The 27,576-nt window shown below is 42.6% G+C and overlaps 1 protein-coding gene across 3 annotated transcripts in view; it reads right to left on the bottom strand.

The window, feature by feature from the left end:
- Positions 1-5,108: 5,108 nt before the first annotated feature.
- The window catches only part of VRK2 (VRK serine/threonine kinase 2), a 104,492-nt gene continuing 82,024 nt past the window's right edge, over positions 5,109-27,576 (bottom strand). For all 3 annotated transcript variants that reach the window (XM_040429716.1, XM_040429714.1, XM_040429713.1), the window contains exons 11-12: positions 22,159-22,340; positions 5,109-5,371 (exon numbers count right to left, since the gene is read on the bottom strand). In XM_040429716.1, the coding sequence (XP_040285650.1) occupies positions 5,360-5,371; positions 22,159-22,340 (194 nt within the window). In that variant the 3' untranslated portion in view covers positions 5,109-5,359. The remainder of the gene's footprint in view (positions 5,372-22,158; positions 22,341-27,576) is intronic.

The raw sequence follows: 27,576 nt of genomic DNA, 5'->3' as shown, positions 1-27,576 counted from the left end.
GCCTGTTGAATTGTAATATAGAGTATGTGATACAATAAAGCAACTTTGCAAATAGTCTGAAATAAAAATCTCCTACTATTTATTGTGTACAGAAGGGGTGCACGACACAGTTTGGTCCGGATTTTCATACTGTTCTAATTCAAGGGGCCACAGTAAAACTTTCACCTCAGCTCCTGTGGCCATTTCATAACTATGAAGTACATTTATTGTGCTGGTTTTTAACCCCTTCCCGACATGTGACGTACTACGCATTTTGACGTCATGGTGATCGGGCGGGTTCCGGAGCAGTGCGCGCCCGATCACTGCAGGGGGTCCGGCAGTCCCTGATAGCCGGGCCCCTGCTGTATCTTCCGGCATTGCTGTTTACAGTGATGCTGGCGGATTAACCCCTTCTATGCCATGGTCAGCGCTGACCGTGATATAGAAGGGGTTTGCTACGAGTGAGGGAGCCCATCGAGTCTTTGCGCTACTGTGGTGGGGACCCGATGGGTGACAAGGCAGCCCGATGCGGTGCAGAGGCTGCCCAATGCCTTGCACGGCATCGGAACCTGCCTTGTACGGGTGCCGAGGAGATCCAGCCTCAGGCTGGGTCTCCTAGGCAACCTGTTAGCATATTACACAGAGTAATATACTAACAGGCAATGCATTACAATACAGATGTATTGTAATGCATTGCAGAGGGGATCACAGCCCCAAAAGTTGAAGTCCCAGAGTGGGACAGAAATAAAGTTTAAAAAGAAAAGTAAAAACAGTGTTTAATAAAAAAAAAAGTTTCAAGTAAAAAAAAAAAAAAAATGCCCCTTTCCCCAGATTTCATAATAAAAAAAAAGGAAAATCACACATATTAGGTATCACCGCGTCCCTAATGACCGGCTCTATAAATATATCACATGATCCACCCCGTCCGATAAACACCATAAAAAAATAAATTAAAAAAAACTGTCAAAAAAAAGCCATTTTTGTCACCTTATATCACAAAAAGTGCAACACCAAGCGATCAAAAAAGCGTTTGTCCCCCAAAAGGTTACCAATAAAACAGTCACCTTATCCCGCAAAAAATTAGACCCTACGTAAGACAATCGGTCAAAAAATAAAAAAGCTATGGCTCTTAGACTATGGAGACACTAAAACATAATTTTTTTGTTTTAAAAATGCTATTGTGTAAAACTTAAAAAAATAAGTAAAGGTATACATATTAGGTATTGCCACGTCCGTAACGATCTGCTCTATAAAAATGTCACATGACCTAACCCCTCAGGTGAACGCTGTAAAAATAAATAAATAAATGAAAACTGTGCCAAAATTAACAATTTTTTGGTCACCTTGCCCCATAAAGTGTAATAATGAATGATCAAAAAAATCATATGTACCCAAAAATGGTACCAATAAAACTGGCACCTTACCCCCTAGTTTCCAAAATGTAGTCACTGTTTTGGGAGTTTCTACTGTAAGGGTGCATCAGGGGGGCTTCAAATGGGACATGGCATCTAAAAACCAGTCCAGCAAAATCTGCCTTCCAAAAACCATATGGCGTTCCTTTTCTTCTGCACCCTGCCGTGTGCCCTTACATCAGTTTACGACCACACGTGGGGTGTTTCTGTAAACCGCAGAATCAGGGTAATAAATATTGAGTTTTGTTTAGCTGTTAACCCTTGATGTGTTAAAGAAATAAATGAATTAAAATGGAAAATCTGCTAAAAGTGAAATTTAGAAATTTCATCTCCATTTCCCTTTAGTTCTTGTGGAATACCTAAAGGTTTAACAGTTTGTAAAATCAGTTTTGAGTAACTTGAGGGGTGTAGTTTCTACAATGGGTTTCTACATGGGTTCTACTATGTAAGCCTCACAAAATGACTTCAGACCTGAAATGGTCCTTAAAAAGTCGGTTTTGAAAATTTTCTTAAACATTTTAAGAATTGCTTCTAAACTTCTAAGCCTTCTAACGTCATAAAAAAATAAAATGACATTTGCAAAATGATGCAAACAAAGTAGACAGGTATCACTGTTTCAAAAGAAGAGAAATTGAAATTTTGAAAACTGCAAATTTTTCAAAATTTTTGGTAAATTTGGGATTTTTCCATAAATATGACCCTTTGTAATATTGCATATTGAAACAGAAGATAAAAATGCAAAATGAACATTTAGATAAGAGTAAATCGCATTCCTAAGGTATGTTTCACACAGTAGGAATTTAGAGTCCATTTTACAGCCACAACACCAGGACCTTTTGTGGCTTTACTGGACTGAAATGGACTACAGTGCTATGATCACTTCACTAGAACCAGCAGTATCTGGGTCCTGCACCAGTAAGGAAGAGTTCACATCACCATTATTTTTCCATTCTACTGAGAACAGAAAAATAAACAAAAAAAAACGGATCATTTGCCTCAGGCTGAGTTCACACTTCAGTTATTTTCATCATTGTTGTGAGTAGGGATGAAAACAAAGTCCTGCATAATGGAAACCAGACGGATCCGTTAAGCTTTGCCATAGACCTCTATTATGACTGATCAAAACGGAGTACCTCTTAAAGGCTTCCGTTTTGCATTCCATCTACAAATTCCATTTAAACGGAATTCCTACACCACCCGAACCTGTAAAGTTCAGGTTCACTCATCTGTAATTGTGAGCCAAAACCAGGTGCGGGTCAAAAACACAGAAGAGGTGAATATCTTTCCCTTATCTCTGTGTAGGCTTCACTACTGTTTTGGCTCAAAATAAGGGCTCATGCACACGGCCGTTGCCTGGCCTTGCCCACATTGCGGACACATGCCGTGTGCACCCGGCATCACGGAGGCGGACCCATTCACTTTATGGAAAAATCAAGTTTGCAAAAGAGGCAATATGGACAATCACAATACATTATTAAGTGCTTTTTATTAACCTTGTCTACATGCAAAATGTAATTTGCTGAAGTGAGACAACCCCTGCAAGGACTCAGCCTAGTTTGGTACTCTATATCTACCAATGTAGAAGAACTAATACCAAGATCCTGGTCTTGTTTTAAAGCTTAGATTGTCAGCTTTCAAATAAGACCAGTAGACATCTCCTCCTTAGGCTGGTTTCACACGGGCGTTGCGGAAAAATGTGCGGGTGCGTTGCGGGAACACCCGCGATTTTTCTGCACGAGTGCAAAACATTGTAATGCGTTTTGCACTCACATGAAAAAAATCGTGCGTGTTTGATACCCAAACCCGAACTTCTTCACAGAAGTTCGGGCTTGGGATCGGTGTTCTGTGGATTGTATTATTTTCCCTTATAACATGGTTATAAGGGAAAATAATAGCATTCTGAATACAGAATGCAAAGTAAAATAGCACTGGAGGGGTTAAAAAAAAATAAAAAATCATTTAACTCACCTTTATCCACTTGCTCGCGTAGCCCGGCATCTCCTTGTGTCTCCTTTGATGAAGGACCTGTGATGACGTCACTCCGGTCATCACAAGGTACGTCACATGATCTTTTACCATGGTGAATCACCATGGTAAAAGATCATGTGATGACCGGAGTGACGTCATCACAGGTCCTTCATCAAAGGAGACACAAGGAGATGCCGGGCTACGCGAGCAAGTGGATAAATGTGAGTTAAATGATTTTATTTTATTTTTTTAACCCCTCCAGTGCTATTTTACTTTGCATTCTGTATTCAGAATGCTATTATTTTCCCTTATAACCATGTTATAAGGGAAAATAATAAAGATCGGGTCTCCATCCCGATCGTCTCCTAGCAACCGTGCGTGAAAATCGCACCGCATCCGCACTTGCTTGCGGATGCTTGCGATTTTCACGCAACCCCATTCACTTCTATGGGAAAACGCACAATATAGAACATGCTGCGATTTTCACGCAACGCATAAGTGATGCGTGAAAATCACCGCTCATCTGAACAGCCCCATAGAAATGAATGGGTCCGGATTCAGTGCGGGTGCAATGCGTTCAACTCACGCATTGCACCCGCGCGGAAAACTCGCCCGTGTGAAAGAGGCCTTATCCTCCTCCATCACAGAGCATACTTGCCACATATGGCCGTCTTTTTTCAATCAACAGAATGAGAAGTGCTTGTCGATCCAATTAACCCTCTGTGCCAAATTAAGCCATTTATTGATGCAATGACCACGGTGTGAAATAAGTCACACCAAACACTTGTACCACCCACGCACAAACATCAATAAAGTTTTCATTTCACACTGTTCCCCCTGTCAAAATGCAGTTATACCCATTACATATACAGTAGTAGCGATAACCATTATCATTAGAGAGGAATCTAATATACCCCATTTCCAAAAAGTAGGAACACTGTAAAATGTAAACAAAAACAAAATACAGCGATTTGCAAATCTTATAGACCCAAATTTTAGGCAATAAAAGACTGGAAAAGTAAGAGGTACTAATAAAAAAAAAACAGCTGGAGGAACAATTTACTACTAAATCTTGACTGGGTACAAAAAAAAACATGTTAAAGAGGCAGAGACTCAGATGATGGGCAGAGATTCAAAAATCTGCGAAAAACCGTCTAAAAATTGTGTAACAATTTCAGAAAAACATAAAACGGCAAAGAATTTGAATATACCACCATTTACAGGACATATCATCAAAAGATTCAGTCTTTTCTGGGACAAAGCTCATTTTAAGTGGACTGAGACAAAAGGTTAAAGTGTGGTCAGATGAATCAAAATTTGAAATGTTTTTTTTTGGAAGCCATGTCTTGTGGACTCAGGAGGAGAGGAGCCTGCATCTCTGATGGTATGGAGCTGCATTAGTGTCTATGGCTTGGCCAGTTTACACATCTGCAAAGGCACTAACAGTGATGAAGAGTATGTAGATACAGATGGCGTGATGGAGCATGATTCCATGCTAAAACCAAGGAACCATGGACCGTGCTGAAGGCATTAAAATGAATGGGTATGTGTGCTGTCTGTGGAGTACACGGACGAATTACTGACGTGTGAATAAGGCCTTACACTGTGACATAACATTACGGCACTAAGCGTTAACATACTTATTGACATAATAGTACATCACTAAACTGAGGGGGGGGAGGTAATTGTAGAATTACAGATACAGTTGGCAGGTTTATTTACTTTTATAAATACATAATACATTTTGTAATTTTCTTTTTTACTTCTATAAACCCCTCTCATCATAGCAACAATCATACAGAAGCAAGTGGGTAATGATCAGACATGAATGTTCATTCTCGATCATTGCCCAATGGATTGGCTCATGTAAATGCAGCTTAAGAAGACAAAAATGGTAAAGTATAATGATTAGAGGTACACTTCCCCACTTTACTCCCACTTGAACAGCATACATAAGTACTCAGTTAATGCTTATTAGTTTTGGTGACATTTTCCCATATTTATTGAGGAACCTGAAATAGAAAATAAAAAAATGTCAGCAATTTCTCTTTTAAGCTAATCCTTTCATGTGATCCATTTTCTCATACAGTAATCAAAATAGAGAATTGCATACTGAATTCTCTGTGTGTCCCAGATCAGTCATGATCAGTCCTCTCCATGTGTTCTCCTGACATGTGTACTTGTATTCTTCATGAAACCATTCTTGAGCATATTTTCTTAAAGTCCTTTGTTGTGAAATTCCTCTCTTATTCCTCCTATAAATGTGTGTATACATTGACAAGTGAGTATTACCATTCAAGGGTGTGTCCCTACCTGCCCTGACACTGTACAATCAGTGCTGATAGAGCTAGACTGAGTAGGGACACACCCCTCTGATAGGAGAAATAATAACACCCAGTTAATTCATACAGGTTTAGGAGGAATAACAGAGGAATCGTACAGTGCAGAGTGCTAAGAAAAGATGCACCCGAATTGTTGTTTTACAGTGAACACAAGGATTTACTAAAACATGTGTGAAGTGACAGGGCCCCCTTTAAAGAGACAGATGGTGCATCTGAAAAACACAAGGGGAGATTTACTATGCTAAATGCACCGGAATTTTGCAGCAAAAAAAGTTACATGTGCTTTGCATCAAATTTATTATGTGTTTTTGATGAAAATCTGCAACCCAACAAAGGGGCTGGATTTGTGGGAAAGAGATGTGATTTACAATGTGGTGATGTGTGACAAAATTTCACCCTAAATTCTGGTGCAGAGTAAGCCAACTGTATAAATACAGATTAGGTCGGGGATCAGCAACCTCCAGTACTCCAGGAGCTGGAGTGCCAAAGGTTGCCGTTCCCTGGATTAGACAGATGTATCATCCTGCCTGAACCCTGGTGATACACGTACATTTGGCACATCTCTAGACCCTGAAATTGTAGAAAATCTGCCGCATTATTTCTGAATACCGCAAATGGCTCCTTTTTATACCTCAATATACAGTAAAATGGAGCACTGCAGTCCGAAATACTAAATTTGTTATTTTAGTCTCAATTCTTCCTCATATACAAAGAGTCATTTTAGTGAAAATAAAAAGTCAGCGTTATTTCAAATGTTTGCGTGAATTTATTATTAACCTTTGCTGGGAAAGGATCCAGCAGTCTTCAGGTTTTAAATTCATATTCATAAACCTGGGCCCATTCATAGTAAGTTTTCTTCCATATCAATGAGCCTAATTAATATGAAAAAGAATTATGAAATGTGATTTTAATCACTACATTTGCTTTTCCATGCAGGTTATCTGACCTTTTCAGAGGAAGACGGCGGTAACACTCCTTGTGACTGATTATATGTATTAAACTCTGGCATTCAGCTTAAAATAAGAATGTTCACAGTCTGTCTTGTCTTTACTGTATATGAATATATTAATGCAGGGTTTTAACTCTGCTTCTCATTGCAGTGGCTGGACAGACTTGGATGAATAGGGGAGATCGTGAAGACATGTCCTGCTAATGCGACCACTATGTACAGTGAGGAACAGAAGTGTTTGAACACCCTGCAATTTGGAAGTTCTCCCACTTAGAAATCATGGAGGGGTCTGAAATTCAGATTGTAGGTGCATTCCCACTCTGAGACAGAATAAAAAAATAAGGAAATCACATTGTATGATTTAAAAAAAATATATTTGTCTTGCACTGCTGAATATAAGTATTTGAACACCTGAGAAAATCTGTGTTAATATTTGGTACAGAAGCCTTTGTTTGCAATTACAGAGGTCAAACGTATCCTGCAGTTCTTGACCAGGTTTGCACACACCGCAACAGGGATTTTGGCCCCCTCCTCCACGCACATCTCCTCTAGATCTGTCAGGTTTTGGGGCTGTCGCTGAGCAACATGGAGTTTCAGCTCCCTCCAAAGATGTTCTATTGGATTTAGGTCTGGAGACTGGCTAGGCCACTCCAGAATCTTGATATGCTTCTTACGGAGCCACTACTTGGCTATCCTGGCTGTGTGCTTCGGGTCATTGTCATGTTGGAAGACCCAGCCACAACCCATCTTCAATACTCTGACTGAGGGAAGGAGGTTGTTGCTCAAAATCTCACAATAAATGGCCCCATTCATCCTCTCCTTAATACAGTGCAATACAGTCGTCCTGTCCCCTTCGCAGAAAAGCACCCCCAAAGCATGATGTTACCACCCCCATGCTTCACAGTAGGGATGGTGTTCTTGGGATGCAACTCATCCTTCTTTTTCCTCCAAACACGACGAGTGAAGTTTAGACCAAAAACTTCTGTTCCTCACTGTACACTTTGGTCTCATCTGACCACATGACTTTCTCCTATGCCTCTTCTGGATCATACAGATGGTCATTGGCAAACTTCAGACGGGCCTGGACATGTGATGACTTGAGCAGGGGAACCTTCTATGCAATGCATGATTTGAAACCATGACTGTGGTCCCAGCTCTCTTCAAGTCATTGACCAGCTTCTCCCTTGTAGTTCTGGGCTGATTCCTCACCTTTCTTATCATCAGTGATACCCCACAAGGTGAGATCTTGCATGGAGCCCCATTCCGAGGGAGACTGACAGTCGTCTTTAGCCTCTTCCATTTTCTAACAATTGCTTCAACAGTTGATCTATTTTCACCAAGCTGCTTGGCAATTGCCCCGTAGCCCTTTCCAGCCTTGTGGAGGTCCACAATTTTGTCTCTGGTGTCTTTTGACAGCTCTTTGGTCTTGCTCATGGTAGTAGTTGGCATCTGACTGACTGTGGGGTGGACAGGGGTCTTTAACCACCTCAGCCCCTATAGCTTAAACACCCTGAAAGACCAGGCCACTTTTTACACTTCTGACCTACACTACTTTCACCGTTTATTGCTCGGTCATGCAACTTACCACCCAAATGAATTTAACCTCCTTTTCTTCTCACTAATAGAGCTTTCATTTGGTGGTATTTCATTGCTGCTGACATTTTTACTTTTTTTGTTATTAAATCGAAATTTAACGATTTTTTTGCCAAAAAATGACATTTTTCACTTTCAGTTGTAAAATTTTGCAAAAAAAAACGACATCCATATATAAATTTTGCTCTAAATTTATTGTTATACATGTCTTTGATAAAAAAAAAAATGTTTGGGTAAAAAAAAATGGTTTGGGTAAAAGTTATAGCGTTTACAAACTATGGTACAAAAATGTGAATTTCCGCTTTTTGAAGCAGCTCTGACTTTCTGAGCACCTGTCATGTTTCCTGAGGTTCTACAATGCCCAGACAGTACAAACACCCCACAAAGGACCCCATTTCGGAAAGTACACACCCTAAGGTATTCGCTGATGGGCATAGTGAGTTCATAGAACTTTTTATTTTTTGTCACAAGTTAGCGGAAAATGATGATTTTTTTTTCTTTTCTTTTTTTTCTTACAAAGTCTCATATTCCACTAACTTGTGACAAAAAATAAAAAGTTCTATGAACTCACTATGCCCATCAGCGAATACCTTTGGGTGTCTTCTTTCCAAAATGGGGTCACTTGTGGGGTAGTTATACTGCCCTGGCATTCTAGGGGCCCAAATGTGTGGTAAGGAGTTTGAAATCAAATTCTGTAAAAAATGGCCGGTGAAATCCGAAAGGTGCTCTTTGGAATGTGGCCCCCTTTGCCCACCTAGGCTGCAAAAAAGTGTCACACATGTGGTATCTCCATATTCAGGAGAAGTTGGGGAATGTGTTTTTGGGGGTCATTTTACATATACCCATGCTGGGTGAGATAAATATCTTGGTCAAATGCCAACTTTGTATAAAAAAAATGGGAAAAGTTGTCTTTTGCCAAGATATTTCTCTCACCCAGCATGGGTATATGTAAAATGACACCCCAAAACACATTCCCCAACTTCTCCTGAATACGGAGATACCACATGTGTGACACTTTTTTGCAGCCTAGGTGGGCAAAGGGGCCCACATTCCAAAGAGCACCTTTCGGATTTCACCGGTCATTTTTTACAGAATTTGATTTCAAACTCCTTACCACACATTTGGGCCCCTAGAATGCCAGGGCAGTATAACTACCCCACAAGTGACCCCATTTTGGAAAGAAGACACCCCAAGGTATTCGCTGATGGGCATAGTGAGTTCATGGAAGTAACTTGTGACTAAAAATAAAAAATTCTATGAACTCGCTGTGCCCATCCCCGAATACCTTGGGGTGTCTTCTTTCCAAAATGGGGTCACTTGTGGGGTAGTTATACTGCCCTGGCATTCTAGGGGCCCAAATGTGTGGTAAGTAGGTAAATGACCTGTGAAATCCGAAAGGTGCTCTTTGGAATGTGGGCCCCTTTGCCCACCTAGGCTGCAAAAAAGTGTCACACATGTGGTATCTCCGTATTCAGGAGAAGTTGGGGAATGTGTTTTGGGGTGTCATTTTACATATACCCATGCTGGGTGAGATAAATATCTTGGTCAAATGCCAACTTTGTATAAAAAAATGGGAAAAGTTGTCTTTTGCCAAGATATTTCTCTCACCCAGCATGGGTATATGTAAAATGACACCCCAAAACACATTCCCCAACTTCTCCTGAATACGGAGATACCACATGTGTGACACTTTTTTGCAGCCTAGGTGGGCAAAGGGGCCCACATTCCAAAGAGCACCTTTCGGATTTCACCGGTCATTTTTTACAGAATTTGATTTCAAACTCCTTACCACACATTTGGGCCCCTAGAATGCCAGGGCAGTATAACTACCCCACAAGTGACCCCATTTTGGAAAGAAGACACCCCAAGGTATTCGCTGATGGGCATAGTGAGTTCATGGAAGTAACTTGTGACTAAAAATAAAAAATTCTATGAACTCGCTGTGCCCATCCCCGAATACCTTGGGGTGTCTTCTTTCCAAAATGGGGTCACTTGTGGGGTAGTTATACTGCCCTGGCATTCTAGGGGCCCAAATGTGTGGTAAGTAGGTAAATGACCTGTGAAATCCGAAAGGTGCTCTTTGGAATGTGGGCCCCTTTGCCCACCTAGGCTGCAAAAAAGTGTCACACATGTGGTATCTCCGTATTCAGGAGAAGTTGGGGAATGTGTTTTGGGGTGTCATTTTACATATACCCATGCTGGGTGAGAGAAATATCTTGGCAAAAGACAACTTTTCCCATTTTTTTATACAAAGTTGGCATTTGACCAAGATATTTATCTCACCCAGCATGGGTATATGTAAAATGACACCCCAAAACACATTCCCCAACTTCTCCTGAATACGGAGATACCACATGTGTGACACTTTTTTGCAGCCTAGGTGGGCAAAGGTGCCCAAATTCCTTTTAGGAGGGCATTTTTAGACATTTGGATACCAGACTTCTTCTCACGCTTTGGGGCCCCTAAAATTCCAGGGCAGTATAAATACCCCACATGTGACCCCATTTTGGAAAGAAGACACCCCAAGGTATTCAATGAGGGGCATGGCGAGTTCATATAAAAAAATTTTTTTGGGCACAAGTTACCGGAAATTGATTTTTTTTGATTTTTTTCTCACAAAGTCTCCATTTCCGCTAACTTGGGACAAAATTTCAATCTTTCATGGACTCAATATGCCCCTTAGCGAATACCTTGGGGTGTCTTCTTTCCAAAATGGTGTTATTTGTGGGGTGTTTGTACTGCCCTGGCATTTGAGGGTCTCCGCAATCATTACATGTATGCCCAGCATTAGGAGTTTCCGCTATTCTCCTTATATTGAGCATACGGGTAATAAGATTTTTTTTTTCCGTTCAGCCTCTGGGCTGAAAGAAAAAAATGAACGCCACAGATTTCTTCATTCGCATCGATCAATGTGGATGAAAAAATCTCTGCCAAAAAAAGAAAAAGGAGGGGAAAGGCGTCTGCCAGGACATAGGAGCTCCGCCCAACATCCATACCCACTTAGCTCGTATGCCCTGGCAAACCAGATTTCTCCATTCACATCAATCAATGTGGATGAATAAATCATTGCCGGGATTTTTTTTTTATATATACAAAGTGTTTGCCAAAGTATATGAACACCGCCACCTCCTCAGCTCATATGCCTCGGCAAACGTATCTTTTACTGCAGAGGAGAAGTCTTGTCTTGCAGCGCTGCATACACCGACTTGCGTATAATCTGACAGCAGCGCAATGCTTCTGTCAGAATGCACATCAGTGCTGCAGCTAGTCGATCGGTTGGTCCACCTGGAAGGTAAAAAAAACAAAACAAAAAAGAAAAAACCAGGCCGCAACGCAATAAATTTATTAACTTTTGAACAGAACATATAAACTTTTTTTAACTGAACGTTAACTTTTTTACTTACCGGTAATTTTTTTTTACCTTTATAGAACAAACCTCTCCTTCCCCATGGGACAATGTGCAAAGCGCAAATCGCCCAAAGATGTGGTGAAGTACGTTATGCACTTTATCCCAGGTGAAAGGAGAGGTTTGCAGCAGCTGTGAGTAAAAGGGCCCTAATAGCCCTGTGTGCCTGTCCTGTGAGATGCAATCCCTATGCTAGGTGTACTTGTGTGTGGTACTTCCGGAAACACTCTCCTAAGCATAGGGCAGGGTGGTCAGGACAGTCAGGACAGAAATAGCGGGTGTCACGCCTTATTCCACTCCTGCTACAGAGACAACATTTTTTTCGGGGTGGCGGTTGGGTTGAGGTACCAGGAACGACACTGGGGAAATGTCGCTCGTGTAGACGGCTAACTACACTGGTGTTTGGGGCCACGGAACCTCCTGGATACAGGAGGTTCTCGATGATCTCTTCCTGGAATTTGAGGAAGGATCGTGTTCTCCCAGCCTTACTGTAGAGAACAAAACTATTATACAGAGCCAATTGAATTAAATATACAGACACCTTCTTATACCAGCGTCTGGTGCGTCGGGAAACTAAATAGGGAGCCAACATCTGGTCATTGAAGTCCACCCCTCCCATGAGCGCATTATAGTCGTGGACTGAGAGGGGCTTTTCAATGACACGGGTTGCCCTTTCAATTTGGATTGTCGTGTCTGCGTGAATGGAGGAGAGCATGTAAACGTCACGCTTGTCTCTCCATTTCACCGCGAGCAGTTCTTCGTTACACAAGGCAGCCCTCTCCCCACTTGCAAGACGGGTGGTAACGAGCTGTTGGGGGAAGCCCACGCGACTAGGTCGCACTAGGGGTATACAAATCTGCAAATTTCTGGTTGAAATGGTCTATGAGGGGCCGAATTTTGTGGAGCCGGTCAAAAGCTGGATGGCCTCTGGGACGGGAGGTGGTGTTGTCGCTAAAATGCAGGAAACGCAGGATGGTCTCAAATCGTGTCCTGGACATAGCAGCAGAGAACATGGGCATGTGATGAATTGGGTTCGTGGACCAATATGACCGCAATTCATGCTTTTTAGTTAGACCCATGTTGAGGAGAAGGCCCAGAAAAATTTTAAGTTCGGAAACTTGGACTGGTTTCCACCGGAAAGGCTGGGCATAATAGCTTCCCGGGTTTGCGGTTATAAATTGTGTGGCATACCGATTTGTTTCTGCCACGACTAAGTCCAAGAGCTTCGCAGTCAAGAACAACTCAAAAAATCCCAGGGCCGAACCGATCTGAGCCGTCTCAACCCGAACTCCAGACTGGGCGGTGAAAGGGGGAACTACTGGTGCGGCTGAAGTTGGTGACTGCCAATCCAGGTTTGCCAGCACCTCAGGGACTCTAGGGGCTCTACGGGCCTGTCTGTGCGGTGGCTGCGACGGGGTAACTACTGCACGTGCCACCGTACCAGCTTCAACTGCCCTTCTGGTGCTCGCTACTTCACCATGTTGTACGGCAGTGCTGGTACTAGGTCAGGAAGGGCTGCGCTGCTGGTGTATGCCTCACCACGTGATCCGGCAGCGACAGCCCCACTCTGCTGCTCTTGAAGCGGATCCTGCGCAACCTGTGGTCTAGCGACACGGGGCCGGGTACGCCTGGTTCTATCAGGGACCTCCACCTCCTCGTCCGAACTTTGGGTCAGAGAGCCACTGCTTTCTACAGGTTCATATTCTGACCCGCTAGATTCGTCAGATGAGGGTTCCCATTCCTCATCCGACTGGGTCAGAATCCTGTAGGCCTCTTCAGAAGAATACCCCCTGTTTGACATTTTGGACTACTAAATTTAGGGGTATTCCCTGAGACTACCCAAGAAAAAAAGCAAGCCTGTCTTACAAAGGGGAGGCTAGCGAAGTACCGGAGGCCGCTGCGGTTGATAAAAAATATCAAAACTGATTTTTTTATCGCCGCAGTGCGTGTAAAGTGAATGTGCAGTGATCAAAAAAAATAATTTTTTTGTCACTGCAGTGGGGCGGGTGTGGGTGAACGCACGTGTGGGCGACCGATCAGGCCTGATCGGGCAAACACTGCGTTTTGGGTGGAGGGCGAGCTAAGGTGACACTAATACAATTATAGATCTGACCGTGATCAGTTTTGATCACTTACAGATACTATAAAAGTACAAATGCTGATTAGCGATACGCTAATCAGCGAATAAGGGACTGCGGTGCGGTGGGCTGGGCGCTAACTGATCCCTAAACTACCTAACCAAGGGGCCTAAACTAATCCTAAAACCTAACAGCCAATACTAGTGAAAAAAAAAAGTGACAGTTTAGGGCTCTTTCACACCTGCGTTCTTGTCTTCCGGCATAGAGTTCCGTCGTCGGGACTCTATGCCGGAAGAATACTGATCAGGATTATCCTAATGCATTCTGAATGGAGAGTAATCCGTTCAGGATGCATCAGGATGTCTTCAGTTCCGGTACGGAACGTTTTTTGGCCGGAGAAAATACCGCAGCATGCTGCGCTTTTTGCTCCGGCCAAAAATCCTGAAGACTTGCCGCAAGGCCGGATCCGGGATCAATGCCCATTGAAAGGCATTGATCCGGATCCGGCCTTAAGCTAAACGTCGTTTCGGCGCATTGCCGGACCCGACGTTTAGCTTTTTCTGAATAGTTACCATGGCTGCCGGGACGCTAAAGTCCTGACAGCCATAGTAAGTGTAGCGGGGAGCAGGGGAGCAGCATACTTACCGTCCGTGCGGCTCCCCGGGCGCTCCAGAGTGACGTCAGGGCGCCCCAAGCGCATGGATCACGTGATCACATGGATCACGTCATCCATGCGCATGGGGCGCTCTGACGTCATTCTGGAGCGCCCGGGGAGCCGCACGGACTGTAAGTATACTGCTCCCCCGCTCCCCGCTCCTACTATGGCAACCAGGACTTTAATAGCGTCCTGGGTGCCATAGTAACACTGAAAGCATTTGGAAGACGGTTCCGTCTTCAAATGCTTTCAGTACACTTGCGTTGTTACGGATCCGGCAGGCACCTCCGGCAACGGAAGTGCATGCCGGATCCCAACAACGCAAGTGTGAAAGAGGCCTTACACTGATCACTTTTTGTCTTTCACTAAGTGATTGACAGGGGGCGATCAAGGGGTTAATTTGGATGATGGGGGTGATGGAAGGTGATCTGGGGCTAAGGACAGTGTTTGGTGTGTACTCACAGTTCAGTCTGCTCCTCTGCTGGATCCAACCGACGAAAAGGACCAGCAGAGGAGCAGAGAAGCCATATAACAGATCATATTTACTAATATGATCTGTTATATGGCTTGTGATTCGATTTTTTAAAAATCAGCAACCTGCCAGCGACGATCATTGGCTGGCAGGTTGCTGATGCAATTCTCCTCGAACTTTTGCCGGCCGCGATGCGCATGCGCAGGCCGGCTGTGACCGAAATCTCGCGTCTCGCGAGAGGACGCGCCGGCGCGTCCAGGCGGAATGAATCAACCACCTCCAGGACACGTCGCTGCGTTCGGCGGTCCGGAGGTGGTTAAAGAGCTCAGACAAGGAGAACTTGCAAAATCACAGGGTGTTCAAATACTTATATTCCTCACTGTACACCCAGTCTGACCTCATGAGATACACAAGGCATCCAAACAATGCCAGGCGTTACCTCTTATTTTATATATTACTCCATAGGGAAGATTTCAGGCCATGCAAGTTATGTCTGGAGAATTCCTGCTCTACTTGTCACATGCAGCTTTCTAGCCAATGACACATGAAGCCGGGTTCCTAATTCGGTAAAACTTTAATTTGGAGTTCTGCAAGCATACATAATTTGCACTGGCTTCAGAAAATATGTCCAATTTTGTAATGCAGTCAGTACTGTATAGGGAGTGTCTTGTGGATAATTATGAGCTGGGCAGGGAGAACCAGTGGGCACTTCTCCCTGAACATGGTGGCATTATTGGGTTCATATACTTTACTTATATGATCCTCTCACTTTCGCTAGGATATTAGATAATTTGACTGGGTTTCCTATTCATTTCCCCTAGAAATGACTCCAGGCTGTTTTAATGCTACACTATACAATGCATTTATCCATACTGATTTACACAAAAAAATGACCAAAAATAAAATTGTGATTCTACATGTTGGATATAGTAAAGAAGCACTCCAACAAAACATTTTTATTCTCTGACCTGTAATAGGCTACTTTCACACTAGCGTTCGGAGCGGATCCATCTGATGTTTCATCAGACCGGATGCGTCTGCATTAAAACTTAGAAAATTTTCTAAGTGTGAAAGTTGTCTGAGCGGATCCGTTCAGACTTTCCATTGAAAGTCAATGGGGAACGGATCCGCTTGAAGATTGAGCCATATGGTGTCATCTTCAAGCGGATCCGTCCCCATTGACTTACATTGTAAGTCTGGACGGATCCGGCCAGGCGGACACCCGAACGCTGCAAGCAGTGTTCAGGTGTCCGCTCACTGAGCGGAGCGGAGGCTGAGCGCTGGCAGGCGGATGCATTCTCAGTGGATCCGCCTCCACTGAGAATGCATTGGGGCCAGACGGATGCGTTCGGGGCCGCTCGTGAGCCCCTTCAAACGGTGCGCACGAGCGGACACCCGAACGCTAGTGTGAAAGTAGCCTTAAGAAAGGTACATGATGTAAACTGTAGTAAATGTAATTTTCTTACTAGTGACTGCATTAGTGAGTTATAACTTCCCTTCTGATCCTCAGCTGTGTCATGTGACTCTCTTCTAGACGCAAAGGACAGAAAGTCTAATACTTTTCTATTCATTCCTATGAGACTGACATTGAGGCTCCCGTAGGAATACATAGAGAAACTGGCTTCCTGTCCACACACAAGATGCTGTGTTATTTGGAAAGTCAGTTATTTGGAGTGTTGGTCAAATGACACAGCTGAGGTGCAGAAGTTATAACTCACAAATACAGTCACTGGTAAGAAAATTTATTTCACTACAGTTTACATCATGTACCTTGTTAACAGGTCACAGAATAAAACATTTTGTGGGAGTGCTTCTTTAAGCACCATATACTTCATATGTGTCCATAGGTTTCTATTCACCCAGTGTATGCAAAAAGAGTGTCTTTTTAACACACAATGGGCGGGTATAAGTCAGCATATCCTTTTTTTTTTCAATGTATAGAAAAGCATAGCCTACTACGCTTTCCTGCCCTGAGGGACACATTACAAAATCCATACCACGCTGTGTACTGTATGTATGCTTTTTATATTGCATGCCTGTGGGCAACCTATACCACACTTTAAGTCCATACAGTGGGATCAGGAGATTGTCCCCAAATAAACTGCCGATGTGAACAGAGCCTAAAAGTGACTAAACACATTAAATAGGGTTGATGGTTGAACAGCAGTTAGGGTGCTTTCACGCGAACATGTGACGGCCGTGCCCGTTTTGTGGACGGCAAACTGTGGATACGCAAAACACAGGCAGCAGCCGTCTGCCTTCCACATCGCAGTATGGACTTGTTGATTTCAAAGGGTCCGCAATCCGCAAGATGAGGCCAAAGACAGGACAAGTCCTACCTTTTACGGCACTAAGGCACTGACCTGGGCACACACAGTATCCCCAGATGTTCAAACTGCCCATATACGTTCAATAAAACCGGGCGATGGACGAAAGATCTTTCAGGGAACATTCTTTCAAATAAAGATCTTTCATTCACAAACGATCGCTTAATGAAAGATCGATCTTTCATCCGACTACCAGACGAAAATATTAAACACAGCCGACTTCTTTTCATACTAAAATGCTCTTTCATCGGTCGGCCAAAACGATCGCTCGTTGTTAAATTTCAACCCATTTTGCTTAAAATCGTCCAGTTTAAATCAACTTTAAAGCCTATGGCCAACTTTCAGAATGACTTACACTACCAACTTCCGTAACCTACAAGACTGGCTTACAAAAATACCCTTGCTTTGACATGCTTGTTCTAATTGAGGTGCACTTTTACGACCCACTGTAAAAACACAATACGCTATAATACCATGGACAATGGAGAAAGAAAAAAGATCAGATCCCAAAATAAAAAAAACTGGCAAACAAAAAATGTTTAATGATACTGGCTGGGTTCAATTTTCTACTGTCCAAGTATTGGACTTGAAGTCCTTCGCTACAGTAAAATGTAATTGTATCATAAGAGAAAGGTGACAATCGGGAGATCATGCAAAAATTACATATTCTCAATGGTAGCTAATTAGCCATGCAAAACCTCCTCAAACAGATATTCATTTCTATTAGGAATGATTACTATGCAAGCCTACAGATGTCAATACCACAGTCATTGAAATTCTTCTTCCCCTACTAATTGAAGGTTGTAAAGCTCCAGTGCCAAGGTTTCCTTCCAAAGAGCTAATTTATGACTAGAAGGATATTTTATGTCTTCAGTCGAAGCAGCTTAAAACACAGCAAATCAGAACCATCTGTGTACCGATGCTTGAATCACCGTTTATCTATCAGACCATCATTCTTGTTCGTTTGCACCCTGCATTCTTGGCTGCTGTGCACGTCCCCGTGGCCAAATTTCATAAGATATATTAAAAATTTAAAGCATCTTGACCCTTCCACATTGCAAGTGCACTGGATGGAAATCGTCTTCTTTCTACACATGATATGTCTGAAAAAGGTCACTGGCTGATGCTTTTAATTATGCTAAGCAGGAAGGACGAAAAAGACAAGACTTTGCCGTCTTCACTTGAGATGCTGAATGTAATCACGTAGTAATTTACATTAAACAGCAAATGTTTGCATTCACTTATCACTCGGGCATATTGTTTCATGATTTTGTATAAAATGTATTTACAAGTATAATTTGTGGACAAGAAAATAGTGAACGTATTGAAGCTTATAGTGAGTTCACTTTACATAAGTGACATTCAAAAACAGGCTGGTAAATCTATTATCACATATATAATATTCCATCATTAGTTTTAGACTCTTGTCTGGTAAGAGTTTGTAATAATCAGCTGGTTGCAGCAGGGGGGTCCAAGAGTCTGTAGCGCCCCCATAACATCACTGATCCACCTTTCGCTTGTAGGATGCACTGACTTATTTAGTGATCGTTTTATGATTCTTGTAATTCGGTGACGTGCATAGCTGACCATGCGCGTCCTGCTCATGGAAGGTTTGCTGGCACAGATTGACGCAACAGGTCATTGCCTGCTAACCCTAAGGGCTCTTTCACACCTGCGTTATTGTCTTCCGGCATAGAGTTCCGTCGTCGGGGCTCTATGCCGGAAGAATCCTGATCAGTTTTATCCTAATGCATTCTGAATGGAGAGAAATCCGTTCAGGATGCATCAGGATGTCTTCAGTTCCGGTACGGAACGTTTGTTGGCCGGAGAAAATACCGCAGCATGCTGCGCTTTTTGCTCCGGCCAAAAATCCGGAACACTTGCCGCAAGGCCGGATCCGGAATTAATGCCCATTGGAAGGCATTGATCCGGATCCGGCCTTAAGCTAAACGTCGTTTCGGCGCATTGCCGGAGCCGACATTTAGCTTTTTCAGAGTGGTTACCATGGCTGCCGGGACGCTAAAGTCCTGACAGCCATGGTAAGTGTAGCGGGGAGCGGGGGAGCAGTGTACTTACCGTCCGTGCGGCTCCCCGGGCGCTCCAGAGTGACGTCAGGGCGCCCCAAGCGCATGGATCACGTGATCGCATGGATCACGTCATCCATGCGCATGGGGCGCTCTGACGTCATTCTGGAGCGCCCCGGGAGCCGCACGGACTGTAAGTATGCTGCTCCCCCGCTCCCCGCTCCTACTATGGCAACCAGGACTTTAATAGCGTCCTGGGTGCCATAGTAACACTGAAAGCATTTGGAAGACGGTTCCGTCTTCAAATGCTTTCAGTACACTTGCGTTTTTCCGGATCCGGAGTGTAATTCCGGCAAGTGGAGTACACGCCGGATCCGGACAACGCAAGTGTGAAAGAGGCCTAAGGCTACATTCACACGACCGTAAAAATGGGTCCACATCCGTTCCGCAATTCATTCCAATAGGGCCGCAACAGATGCAGGCCGCACAACGTGTGCTATCCACACCCGTAGTTCCATTCTGAAGTCCTGCAAAAAATATAGAACATGTCCGATTGTGGACAAGAATAGGCATTTTCTACATAGCGCCGGCCCTGTGCGTTCTGCGAATTTACCTTAGGAGGTAATAATGGTAGCAGTCAGTTTTTGATGGGTTAGGCTCTCCTTGAAAGTAGATGCCCGTGAATGGAATAGAAATAGGTTTAGAGTTAGGTACCCATCCATATTGCGGTCACCTTGCCGCTGGTGGATGGGCCCGGATACTTTTTGATCTAACCACCTCTTTTTTTATTTCTATCATGTCCACCATTTTAACTGGTAGACAGAATTAGTAATAGTGGCCTAAAGAGATGTATGTATCTTGTCCCGCAACTGTACTCCTGGTATACTATTCATACTCCACCCCTTGTAGTCTGTGAGCCAAGAAATCCTGTTCATGATTACTCTACACTTTAGACCCCATGCACACGACTGTATCCGTATCATGGATCTGCAAAATACAGATGTGGTCTGTGTACCATCTGCATTTTATTTGTGGACCCAGTGTTTTGTGGAACCGACATACGGATGCAGAAAGCACATGGATGATCCGTGCTCTTTCCGCATCTGTATGTCCGTTCCGAAAGAAGATGGAACATGTCCTATACTTGTCAGCAAAACGTGGACCCATAGAAAATGAAGATGCAACACAGACTGCATCTGTGTTTTGCGAATCCGCGATTAACGGACCATAAAACAGACACCGTTAGGTGCATGGGGCCTTACACAGTGGTAGAACAAGCAGGTAAGACAGCTAATCCCCCCCCCCCCCACACTCTGAAGAAAGCATCTGCAGTTAGAGAACACAGACCCCAAATGTCTCTACATGCTTAACTAAGCAAACACTGCTCTAATCAGATCTGTAAATGATTACAGGAATCAAGAAAGATGAGGCCTTAATATGAGTGTTCCAGTTGAATTTACAACTATGGATACCTTTTAAATTGATTTAGATACAGTTAAAGTTAGAGTTTTGTTATTTATTAAAAATGTTAAACTGTTTGGTTCCTCCAGCTTCTGTGTTTCATAGTACATAGCTTCTGCAAATGCCATTCTGTGATAAATCCATCAGACTGGCCGCGTGGTGGCTCGCCCTAAAGCACTTCTCTCTCCTCCATAATCTTCTAGGATGGTTAATGACGGAATTAAAGTTCTGGAATGAAAGGGCCACTGTGCTTGAATTTTTGCTAAAACACAGTTCTGTTTCAATGATGTGTCTATGTTTACTGGAACTGAGCTGTGCTGCGGTGCTCTGTACAGTACCTGGTTGCAAGTGGCGATTTGCAGATAAAATGCCAAAGGGTCTGCTCAACTGCTCTGTTCTGATAATCAGTGGGATCCCCAAGGGTTAGACTTCCACCAATTGCAAGTGAAGATATATAGTAGTGATATACCATTTCTTGCAGAGATGGAGGAAACAAAAAAATGTGGTAAACTCATCAATACAAAAAGGCAGTGCCATGAAGTATACTTTCAGTATATACAGTAATTGACAAATGCCATATTACACAAAGAGTGGTACAGAAAGGCCCATAAACGTCTATGGGCTTTGTACAACTCCATACAGTCATGCGCATGACACCATAGAGGGACACAGATTAATACACTATGGGGGAGAATTATGAAAACTGGTGTAAAGGAAAACTGGCTTAGTCGCCTACAGCATCAGATTCCATCTTTCATTTTCCAAAGGAAAAGTCAATTTTTCTTTACACCAGTTTTGACAAATCCCCCTTGATATCTATTCATTCACTGGCGTAAGCAGAAAAATGTAAGGTCAGTCAACAGTTTTGACCACACTCAACTGCTGACAGCGTTAGGCTACTTTTATACTTGCGCTAGCAGGGTCCGGCAGGGGAACAGCCTGCCAGATCCGTATTAACGCTAGCCCATGTGTGCCGCCGGACGTCCACTCCAGCCCCATTCACTATAAGGGAGACGGGCCGGAGGTCCAGCCACAGCACGGCAAACATGCCGAGAGGCAGCCGGACAAAGACTGCAGTATGCCTCATTATAGTGAATGGGGCCGGAGCGGACTTCCGGCGGAACATATGGCCTAGTGTTAGTACGGATCTGGCAGGCTGTTCCTCTGGCGGAACAGCCTGCCGGACCCTGTTAGCGCAAGTGTGAATGTAGCTTTAGGTAGGACTGGGGGGCAGGATAAACATACCTGCTCTTGAGCAGGAGTAGTGTGAATATGAATTTTTATTCTGCTATATTCCGCAAGTGACTAGAGATGGAGCTGCACTGTGACGTACTCTCACAAACCCTCACCGCATTTAGAGCGACAGCTGTAGCATCCAACCAGGAGACCACTACAGCTGTCACTCAGAGCAGTGGGGGCTGTAAAGCAGCTTGTATTAAAGTTGCCCCTTTCATCATGCAGTAATACAGCAAACATGAGGATATTAATATACCTTTTTTGTATTTCCTGTGGACACTTTCCGAAAGGTTCCTGCATCTGAAATAATCAGTGGAGAACTAAGACTTGTCCCCATAGAATCAAGAGCCTTCAGCAAGATTCTCTTCAGGGCTGAATAATTTGGCTTTTCACCGTACTTCAATAACGAGACATCATCCATGAACTTGGCCAGTTCTTCTGCAGATGAATAAAACAGATTTGAGATTTAGTAGGTGTACTGAAATATAGGCCATGAAAAGAAACAGTTGTACATTATAAACTGGGTCACTGCCCTTTAGCCTTTCCAAAAAAGAGAATAGTTTAAGAAGAATAGCAAAACAATTGTTTTGACAGAAAAATTGGTTTCTTTAATATAGCTTAAGAATTTAATAACTTATAGCTATGAACAGCAATTTTTAATAAAACACTACTTTAACCAGTTGTCTACTGCCACACAACTATATACGTTATGGCGGTAGGCTGTTAACTGTACATTACGGTCTGCCACCGCCCAGTAGCGCATTGTCACAAGACAGCTGCAGTCATAGTGAAGAGACCAGCCCAAGTGGTCATGCTGAAACAACAGTCCTCTGTGAAGAAAAGTATATAAGGCCAGCCGGGACGCTTTATGTGAGAGTGGCCCCGGCTGGCTGTAAAGTGAACTGTGATCCTGCTGCCTGTGAATTAACCCCTTCCTGGCCTGACTGTGGCAGGAAGGGGCTAATTCAGTTTTTTCCATAATCTTTTTTTTGCAAAAAATACATTTAGAAAATAAATAAAAAATAAAGTAAAATAAAGTTAGAGCTAATAAAAAAGATAGTTATTAGTTTTAGCAATAGTGTATATAGCAGACTTTGTCTGTGTAAAATATACAAATGTACACTTTTTTTTCCTTTTTGTTTCATAAAAATCTTTATGATCAAAGGGTTTTTATAAATTTTTACCATTTATACATACAGCTATATTTAGTATAAGGTTTTTTAGGGGTAGGGGGCGTAAAATATATAAAAAATACCCATTTTTATTTATAAAAAAAAAAAAAGCCAAAATGTTAAAATTTCCCTAAGATGAATACCTTAGTGGGTCAACGTAAAAAAAATAGCCACTTTGTAGGAGGTTCTAACTTTTTGGCACTGTACAATATGTTGTAATATACGGTGCAATAGAACCAGCAATAAAAAAAATAGGCCTCCAAAATCGTTTACAAAAAAGGGGGAGGGGACCTAACCTGGGTAAAGGTGTTTGTATACACATATATATTAATGCCAAGAATGGCCTAGACCTATCTTGACCCAGGTATAAAGTGTGTATTAAAACTTGACTTTTAATTCGACATAATAATGAAATGGCTGTGAGCCATAACAAGCAATTAAAACACTTTGTTTCCACCCCAAAGAGTTGACAACATAGTTGCTGCCAAGGTGAGGGAGATGTGGTGAATAGGAGATAGTGTACAACTATATCTGCAGAGTTTGAACATAGGGGGCAATGTGTAGATGTAAGAGAACTACCTGTAGTTGCCGGCAAAAACTGATTAAATGGAATAGGTGACTGTGCTCCTACACACTGACGTTCACAGCACAGGACTCTAGTCTGACACTACGTCAGTAGCTGTCAGGACGCATTCACACACGCTGCTAAGAGCTCCACCTAGCTCAAAAACCTTGCTATATTGAATGAAATGTCCTACACAAGGACTTCTAAGCTAATAAGCAACATTGAAGTGGACAACAATTGTTTAAAACAATCAACTGCCCCCCAACATGTTTCACCAGATCACTGGCTTCTTCAGGGGTTTGGGCAGAAATCCTAAATACGCTCCAGTCCTCTGAGGTCTTGTGCTGAGCTCAGCCAGTAATAAATTACACAAGTAGCATCCATTTTCACAGTACAAACATAAGGTAATGTTTTTTTTAATGTTTTGTCTTGTAAACCTTTTGTAGCAGGAAAAAATATTATAAGTAAAAAATATATATATTTTTTTTTATAATTTTCAGTTTTTTCTTGGCCTGTCACCCTGGTAATGAAGTGGTTAAATACATTTTTGCAGATTGGTGTTTGATTTCCGTATTAATTACCATGTTCTGTAATTGGAACATCCTAAAAAAGTGCCACTGCCTATATTTGACTGAGGCATCATGTGATCTACAGGTTCCCGCCGATATGGCAGACTCAACTCAGCATCGGATGTGCCAACCGAATGGAATAATATATATATATATATATATATATATATATATACATATATATATATATGTACAGTACAGACCAAAAGTTTGGACACACCTTCTCATTCAAAGAGTTTTCTTTATTTTCATGACTATGAAGGCATCAAAACTATGAATTAACACATGTGGAATTATATACATAACAAACAAGTGTGAAACAACTGAAACTATGTCATATTCTAGGTTCTTCAAAGTAGCCACCTTTTGCTTTGATTACTGCTTTGCACACTCTTGGCATTCTCTTGATGAGCTTCAAGAGGTAGTCCCCTGAAATGGTTTTCACTTCACAGGTGTGCCCTGTCAGGTGTAATAAGTGGGATTTCTTGCCTTATAAATGGGGTTGGGACCATCAGTTGTGTTGAGGAGAAGTCAGGTGGATACACAGCTGATAGTCCTACTGAATAGACTGTTAGAATTTGTATTATGGCAAGAAAAAGCAGCCAAGTAAAGACAAATGAGTGGCCATCATTACTTTAAGAAATGAAGGTCAGTCAGTCAGCCGAAAAATTGGGAATACTTTGAAAGTAAGGGCTATTTGACCATGAAGGAGAGTGATGGGGTGCTGCGCCAGATGACCTGGCCTCCACAGTCACCGGACCTGAACCCAATTGAGATGGTTTGGGGTGAGCTGGACCGCAGAGTGAAGGCAAAAGGGCCAACAAGTGCTAAGCATCTCTGGGAACTCCTTCAAGACTGTTGGAAGACCATTTCAGGGGACTACCTCTTGAAGCTCATCAAGAGAATGCCAAGAGTGTGCAAAGCAGTAATCAAAGCAAAAGGTGGCTACTTTGAAGAACCTAGAATATGACATTTTCAGTTGTTTCACACTTGTTTGTTATGTATATAATTCCACATGTGTTAATTCATAGTTTTAATGCCTTCATAGTCATGAAAATAAAGAAAACTCTTTGGATGAGAAAGTGTGTCCAAACTTTTGGTCTGTACTGTATATATATATATATATATATATATATAAATAATGTGTGTGTTAACAAACACCCCCACCAACCCAATCCATCACAATAGCTGTTCACCAAAGATTATACCTATTTGGGGGAATTAACAAATTAACCTCATGTGTGCTTTCAAAAAGTTAACTTTTTTTTTTTGCAATGCAACTTTTGAGGTTTTACACCGCACTCACTTTTCTGAAAAGTGGACATGACCACAGATAGGGCGTACCCTCCCGCATGCATGACATATTTACCTTATTTCCCACACTATAAGGCTTCATGCACACGACCGTTGTGTGTTTTGCGGTCTGTAAATTGCGGATCCGCAAAACACGGATGGCGTCCGTGTGCGCTCCGCAATTCGCGGAACGGCACGGACAGCCATTGATATAACTGCCTATTCTTGTCTGCAAAAACGGACAAGAATAGGACAGGTTATATTTTTTTTTGCTATTTAGCGAGAATTTGCAAAAGTTAAAATAAAGAATAGATTTTAAAAAAAAATTGTACTTTTTGTACAAAAAATGTAAAACAGATTACTTTGGTAGCCAGAAAATTTTGGGTCAGGCCTGGTTAATAGGAGCAAAGTGAAGTAAGGCTACATTTACACAGCTGTTTGCCTTATGCAGCAGGAAAGTTCGTAGCACATACGTTAAAACTTATCCATAGGCTTCCATTTCCCTGACGGAGGCCACAAGGGGTCCTTTTGACTAGGATATGTTAGTATACCTTTATTTCTGCTGTATGTAATAGCTCCGTCAGTTGCGCTATTTCATACAAGGGAATTCTTGCCCAGGTAGGGTGCGGGGGGTAAAAAAAAAAAAAAAAAGAAGGACTCCTCTTACCGATGTTCCATTTCCGTTGCCGAGCTCCCTTCTCCTCCATTTTCACGTCAATTGATGGCCTCAAATGTGTTACAGGTTACTGTGGCTTCTATAGATATTGGGGCATTGTTGCTGCTGCTTTATGGATCCGTCTTTTTCACATGGCTATGGAGGTACTAGCTGGAACTGTGACTGGCCTTAGACTGAATATGAAAAATCTGAATATGGCTCTAGTGCATAATATGTACTCTGTCAATTTTTTTCTTGCGTCTAAACCTGAAAGCATGGTTATGTCACATTCTTGTAGAGAGAGGGAGGGTTGTATTGTTCTCATTATAGAATTCAGCTCTGTCCTCTGAGAACTACAATATCTTGGATCGTAGGGAGTCAACTAAAAGCAGTCAAGTAATAGAAAAATGATTGCATACATATATATGATTTTGCATAAATGATTCCTCTAACGCTTATCCTTCGTCACATACCACGGATATAAGTTATGTGCGCCTAAAACACAAAGGTGATGTGTGATGCTGCAAATGTGTACTCCTATACTATCAAAAACACGAAGGACGTATTAGATGCAGGTCTTAATAAGCCCTTTAGCTGGCGGTGGATGCGCCGACCTCTACATAACTTCGGCATATCCACCGCCGGTCTAAATATAAGCCAGCTTTCCTGCTGGCTTAAATCTAGACCATTTTCTACGCCTGTTTCCTTCTTGGTGTGAGTGGGGAACAGTCACAGATTGCGGCCCAAATAAACTTTGCACCGCAATCTGTGCCAGAAATCGCCTAATATGGCATCTGTGTTAGTCTTATGTTCACACGTGTCTGCATTGCTGAGAATAATGATGTTCAAATATTTGCAAATAAGCCCTTAGGAGCAACAAGGGCGTTGCCATTACTCCTAGAAGCTCTGCTCTCTCTGCAATGCTCTCCAATTTGATTGAAAGAGCCAGGGAAAGTAACTATGAACGTTTAGCATGTATATTGGCAGCTTTCTCGATCCTAATTGGCCCCATTTCCTTTTGCAATAGGCATAACACTGTGTATCCATTTTGCCACATTGTTCCTGTAGGCTGGAGTTACACAGCAATCTTGGTCATGACACCCGTCGCATGACCAAAGATGTCTGTGTAGCACTGCAGCCACTGAACTCAATGGGGTTCCAGCGTGACTCTCAAATGGTTGCGACAGCAACCCAAGAATCTCAGAAAATCCAACAATGCTGGCTTTTTTTTGTGATTTGGGGTTCACAGTCATGTCAAGTTGCGACCCCACTCAATGGCTGTACTGCTTCACAGCAAACTTTGGTAATGCAACGGGCATCATGACCAAGATCCCCATGTAAGCCCAAGCTTAAAAGCTGGACATGGATGCACAAATTTAATCATATAGTTTCTTAAAAATAATATTTAGAACAATATATG

The sequence above is a fragment of the Bufo bufo genome, chromosome 4 (genome assembly GCF_905171765.1).
Source record: "Bufo bufo chromosome 4, aBufBuf1.1, whole genome shotgun sequence".
Lineage (NCBI taxonomy): Eukaryota > Metazoa > Chordata > Amphibia > Anura > Bufonidae > Bufo > Bufo bufo.
The sequence above is the reverse complement of the archived record's forward strand: the minus strand, read 5'-3'. Positions and strand labels throughout refer to the sequence as shown.